The 6,324-nt window shown below is 39.3% G+C and overlaps 1 protein-coding gene across 1 annotated transcript in view; it reads left to right on the top strand.

Annotated features, from left to right (window-relative positions):
• Positions 1 to 6,324, top strand: part of ELL2 (elongation factor, RNA polymerase II, 2) — a 41,794-nt gene that overhangs the window by 28,287 nt on the left and 7,183 nt on the right. The window contains exons 5-8 of the mRNA XM_010568764.1: positions 15 to 274; positions 3,616 to 3,740; positions 3,883 to 3,970; positions 5,738 to 6,299. Coding sequence (XP_010567066.1) covers positions 15 to 274; positions 3,616 to 3,740; positions 3,883 to 3,970; positions 5,738 to 6,299 — 1,035 coding nt within the window. The remainder of the gene's footprint in view (positions 1 to 14; positions 275 to 3,615; positions 3,741 to 3,882; positions 3,971 to 5,737; positions 6,300 to 6,324) is intronic.

The raw sequence follows: 6,324 nt of genomic DNA, 5'->3' as shown, positions 1-6,324 counted from the left end.
CCCCCTTACATTAGGAAGAAAAGTACAGGTGAAGAGAGGACCACAGAACATTCCAGATACTGTGCCCGAGACGAAGAAACCAACACGCGTGACCTCTGCAAACACAGTACGGAAGACTCGTGCACATAATGCTATTTCTCAGCGACCATACAAGGATAGGGTGATTCACTTACTGGCACTGAAGAATTACAAGAAACCAGAGTTACTTGCCCGCTTGCAGAGAGATGGTGTCAACCAAAAGGACAGGAATTCCCTTGCAACTGTCCTTCGGCAGGTAAGATCATGGAGTTTGTGCCAGCAATTTTTCCCTCCCGCTATTCATTTAATCATAATTTTGAGCTGTGTTACTCCAGTGTTTAAATTAGAAAATAATAAACAACTTATGTAATGCTCCTTGTTTGTTTTTCAGTAGACTTTATACAGATGCCCCAAACTGCAAGTCAACATGAGGAAAGGAAAGAAAGACTGAAAAATCTGGGAGGAGTGGTTTTGTATTGCTAGAATGGCAGAAGTAATTAACTATTTCTAGCTTTGTTGCTCCTAATGTCTTATTTTTTCCTCTCTCTCTTACTTGGACTGCTTAACTGCTTAATTGAGAGAAAATGCCACACGTTGTCTTGATTGTGTGAAATAGTTTGTCATAGTACTTAATATTTCTTGGGACGAGTTTAGGAGAAGAGAAATTTGGTAATCACATAGGTTAGTATTTCACTTGAATGTATTAGGTGGCCTGTCAATGGTACTTGTCTTCTCTTGAGATCTGTTAGATTTGCAATCCAGGGAGGGGTGTTCCAGTCAAACCGTAAATGAAAAAGGTGGTGATCTGATTCTGAGCATAGTGTTTCTTTGCTATGATGTGGATTGTGTCTTTACCTTACTTGAAACCTTTTTCTATTCAGTAGCTTTTCCAGTGCTCCTTTGAGCTAAGTTCCACCTGTATTTTGTTATCATATCTATCAAAATTATTGGTAACCCTATAATGTGGTATAGGTTAAACTTTTATGCTATGTGTTCAAGAGTGTCACTTACTAATTTTCTATTAAAATAGTTCAGAAAAGGTTTCTCAAAGTATTGTATGATGCAGTGGGTCCTCCCTTACTTTTTAAATTCTCCCTGTACCCATAGACAGTGGCTGAATAATGCATGTATTAATATGTAAAGTAGGAATTTTTCCTGCTTGTCTAGGCAAAAAGTGGTTTGGGACCAATCAAAGTGAGTAAAATTCAACATTTATACAGCTTTGATTGATATTACACTGAATTTTAAAAACTCATTCCCTGAATATGTTAAGTGTTGTTGCTTTGTTTGCCCAGTAAAATGGTAGGGTTTTTTCATCCTGAAGACATACACAATTTAACGAGAGCCATGTTCTTACATACAAATTGAAGTAGTCAATTTATACTTTAAGTTTATTATAAAATTCCGAAAGCTCAGCTCCCTCAGAGGATAAAAGGTGCAGAAGTTTTCTTCTGCCCCATTATGCCTGTCAGTGTTTAAGGAGACTTTCTTGGAGTCTGTTTCCTGTATGTGGTGCGAACTACCTTGAGGTACTGGTTTGCATTCAGAAATGGTCCTATTAGCAGCATTACACCCCGAAACGCCTTGCTCACGTTTTTCTTAGCTTCATAATGAATTTTTTTGTACAAGTCTAAAATCAGCAGCCTGAACTTGCCAAGATCTAATATGCACAGATTTACTTCTCTTATAATACAGATTTAGTTCTCTTTTTAACAGGTGAATTACTGTTTCAGGGTATCTTTGTTACTTTTAATTTTTTTTTAAGCTGCAGCCAGACAGACATGCACACAGACATGAAATAGCAGTATTTATCATGTTTTGGAGGAAAAAACAGGCAAAGCTGCAAAAAGTGGTGGTGGTGTGTTGATGAGTTATTCAGCATTTTGTGTCAAGCAAATTGACAGAGACTGTTTTTCTTTGAGGCTGTCTCTGAAACTCTGTACAGGTGTCAGGTGATGAAGTCTAAACAAGCACTTTAGGTGTCAGTGGTCTCCGGGTTTTACTAGCTCATTTTAACTTTTTGAGTATACTTTGTATTTTTCTTAAGGAAGATACAAACCCATTTTATTTTCAAAGCTATACAGCAAGGCATGCACATGACCTTCTCAGGACAATACTTTGCTGTAATGAACCCGTATCTGCAAGATGAAGAGTGCATCTGGGCTGTACAACCCTCCTTAAACATTTTAGCACTAAATCTTGTTTTCACAATATAACTTGTTAGATAGGAGTACAGTTACTATTTTCCCATTAGGTAAAACTTTGATATGGCTTAAAAGTAATGGGATAGGTGTATAATTCATCTTTGTACTACAACAAGTTTAGTGTTAGCTAAGTTATCGTGTACAATTATTCAATAGAAAGATATAGTTTCTTGTGCCTCAGGCACTTGAGAAGGAACAGCAATTCTGTTTATCAAGACAAATGATGACATACTGTGGTTGTTAATGGGATGAGGGAAAACATGCATTGTTCCAGGCACAGTCTGTGCTCTGCCATAGCAGTATAGCTGTGTAAAATGAAAGAACAGCAGGTGTCCTCCTGAAGTTGAACAACTCTGAATTTGTATGTGGAGATAATGTTCTTCAGTTCTTAAAAAAGAAAAATAAATACAAATAAAAAACTAGGCCTCTCAACATATTTCATGCAGTAAGATTTAAAGTTTTGGCATGGTTTGTCTTGATTCTCAATGCTGTGTTAAAGACAAAGAAACAGATAGATCGTGCAGAGAGAGGTTTTCGTAAGAGTATGTGTCCAGGTTTCAGCTGGGATAGAGTTAATTTTCTTTCTAGTAGCTGGTATAGTGCTATGTTTTGGATTTAGGATGAGAAGAGTGTTGATAACACACTGATGTTTTTAGTTGTTGCTAAGTAATGTCTAGGCTAAGTCAAGTATTTTTCAGCTTCTCACCCCTGGCCAGCAAGAAGGCTGGAGGGGCACAAGAAGTTCGGATGGGACACAGTCAGGACAGCTGACCCAAACTGGCCAAAGGGGTATTCCATACTGTGTGACGTCATGCCCAGTATATAAACTGGGGGGAGTTGGCAGGGAGGGGGGGCAAATCACTGCTCGGGAACTGACTGGGCGTCCGTTGGTGAGTGGTGAGCAATTGCATTGTGCATTGCTTGTTTTGTATATTCCAATCCTTTTATTATCATTATTGTCATTTTATTATTATTATTATTTTCTTCCTTTCTGTTCTATTAAACTGTCTTTATCTCAACTCATGAGTTTTACTTTTTTTTTTTTTTTTTTCCCCCTCAGTTCTCTCCCCGATCCCACTAGGTGGGGGGGAAGGTGAGCAGCTGCATGGTGCTTAGTTGCTGGCTGGGGTTAAACCACAACAGTACAATTCATACATGCTTGCAGCAATTTGGGATTTTCTTACATTCAAATTTCTACATCCCAAATTGACCACATTTTTTAAAATTGGTGCTCATTACATGACAGCTACTTCGATCTTCACATCTAAAAAACCTGGAAAACTGGTGCATGATTTTGTTTGCAGCTTTGATTTAGCTTTGCAGTACCAATCTTATTTCTGTAGTTTGCATTTAGGTATAATGAACATTTGTTTTCTTAAATGTCTTCCTGTAGGTAGCCATCCTGAATCCAAAGGATAATTCTTACGGTTTGAAGGATTCTGTGTTTAAAGACATTCAAAAGGATTGGCCTGGATACAATGAAACAGATAAACAGTCATTGGAGTTAATACTTGCTAAGTAAGTTCAGTCTCTAGGGGAAGGAAAATAGCCATTTAGAAAACATTTTTGTGGGAAATGAATGTCTGTCTTCCCTATAATGAAAGAACTATGACATAGACATTTTTGCCTTGTAACCTGAAATGTTGGGTCATCCTTACAGAAAATTACAGTCATCTCAGAATGCCACCAGCCCCAGTCGTTTGGAATCTGCTGTAATTTTTAGTAAAGGTGCTCCATCAACTTCTCAGGTATTTTTTATTTTTTTAACGTTATTTACAGTGTATTTAGATTTATCACACCTTATACTGGTGTAAAAGCTGTGATGTGAAGCATTGATATTGTCTTTAACACATGAAAAACTGAATCATTTATTTCTAATTGGATTTTTTTTTTAAAAAGGTGGTTGCACTTTCAAAGCCTGAAAAAACTTATGGTCACATAGCTTAAGGGCTGTTATATTTAGTGTTCTGTATTTCAGAATGTTTATTAAAATACTCAGAAAAATAAGCAATTCCTTCCTACACAGTATTTTGTAAATACACCTAGATATCTAACAGAGACTACTGCTGTTGTGTTTGAACAGCCAACACATTGGCCTAAGTTGTAACTGTCCATCCATAGCACACTGACCTTGCAGAAGCCTAAACTTGCCTGTAGAGTTTAAAATCACCTGCTGAACTTCTTGATTGCCCATTATTGTTACACAACCCTGTACTTTCTAATTAAATACTTAAAACTGTTTTGTATTGCCACATAACTTGTTTATCTTGGTGCCTAGGAAGGTCTTCTAAAGACAAGATGTGTATGTGGTTTTGGTACATGCTTGCATTGTGTTCAAGGTTCTTTGTGATGTGGTAGTTATATAAAATATGCATAAACGTGCTAGTGCTACTGTGTAAATATAAAGCTTAGGAAAGCCTGGAATAAGGACAAATTACAGTAGTGGTCCATTTGGAGGAATTTTGTTGTTGTTGTTGTTGTTGTTGTTTTTTTTTCCTATTGGCATAATTTAAGCACCCATTTTCATTCAGGGTAGCCCAGGTGTGGAAAGGCAGCTCTGAATCAGCAGGTAGTACATCTGCCTTCTCCCAGCCTTTTCAGACTTAAAATGTGTACGTCCTGTTTTCCTATCAATACAAGAGGACAATGCAAACCCTTTTAGAAGAAGGTTGGAAAACTCTGCATAAAAGGCATTACTTTTCCTTAAAGTTTGATACTTTCTGTGACTAAAACTGCACTTCAGTGCGTGCAGTGTAGAGCAATAAGCTGGGAAGTACAGAAAGTCTTTCAGCACTGAGCTATTTACATTTAAGTAGAGGAGGGAGGACACACCTCTGTTCTTCGTTAACTTTCTTCCAGTCAGAACATGAAATGGTGCAGGTCCCAGGGACCTCTTTACACCTGCCTCCGTACAGACAGAATCTGGGTTTATTTCAACAGGGTGGCACAGAGCTGTGCCTGGCACTCCTACTTGCGCATCAACATGAGCAGTGTGTGCTTGCTAAAAGAAGAGGATGCGAACTAGCATTTCAGCTGGAGAATAGCTGGAATGGTACCTGCAGCAAAACCAGGGGTTTTACCTGGTCTGATCAGCTTTGCACTTAACACACTCTGATAAGCACACTGCTGTGTGCTTCTCAGGGCTGCTTTAGTAAATCATACAGCTGTGTGACAGCAAAAGCTGACTCTTAACCCAGGCCGAACAGAAATCACTGCTTAAACAATAGCCTCCTGACATAATCGTTTTGGTGAAGCCTTTGATAGAGCTGCTGAAGAAGCTTTCTCCCAAAGCCTTTCAGCTGTAGATTTAAAGAACAACTTGCTAAATCGTAAGATTAGAAACTGAGTGAAATAAACCATGTGTTTAGCTGCAATACTTCCTTGTTTGACAGCTATTTTTAGATAAGAAAGATGTGTTTTCAACAATTGCCTGTTCAGAAATGCTCCTTTTTCAGAACAGGAGCAAACCTTAATCCTGCAGATTTTTATTATTCTTTTTTTAATTATTATTACAGAAATGGGTTTTGAATACCAATTTTAGCAATCCTCTGATGACCAAAAAGCAGAGGATATCTCACCTGAACAGTCGAATCCAGCCATCGTGCAGTAGCCACTTGCTTGCCTCCAGGGAGAGCACCACTGCCGCCCCTCCACCGCCGCAGCCTCCCCGCCGTCCAGCCGCAGCTACTCCTGCTCCTCTGCCAATGCCTCCCACTTTCCTTCCCACTTCCAACCCTCCTCAAACTGCCAGCTCCCACTCCCCCAGTACCCCTGAGGGGCAAAGGACACAAGACCTGCTGGTGGACAGCTTCGGTCAAAAGAGCAGTAGGATCTGTGGGCACCAGCAACGAAAATACACCTTTCAGACTCCTTCAGTAATGCCAGCGCCTGCCGCGGTGCAGGTGGGGCCTCCCAAGCCCGCAGACAAGAAGCACCAAAGTTCTGAGAAGGTAAAAGAGCATAATAAGGAGGACACAAGCAAAATGCAGGATGCTACGAGTGCGAGCAAGGAGAAAGACTGTCAAAAAGAAGGAACTGCCAAGATGAAAACGCTCTTCCATTTGGATTCAGGTCAAGGTATTAATATGCTGCTTTTCCTAAC

The sequence above is a fragment of the Haliaeetus leucocephalus genome, unplaced genomic scaffold (genome assembly GCF_000737465.1).
Source record: "Haliaeetus leucocephalus isolate CR32 unplaced genomic scaffold, Haliaeetus_leucocephalus-4.0 Scaffold255, whole genome shotgun sequence".
NCBI classification, from domain to species: Eukaryota; Metazoa; Chordata; class Aves; order Accipitriformes; family Accipitridae; genus Haliaeetus; species Haliaeetus leucocephalus.
The sequence above is the reverse complement of the archived record's forward strand: the minus strand, read 5'-3'. Positions and strand labels throughout refer to the sequence as shown.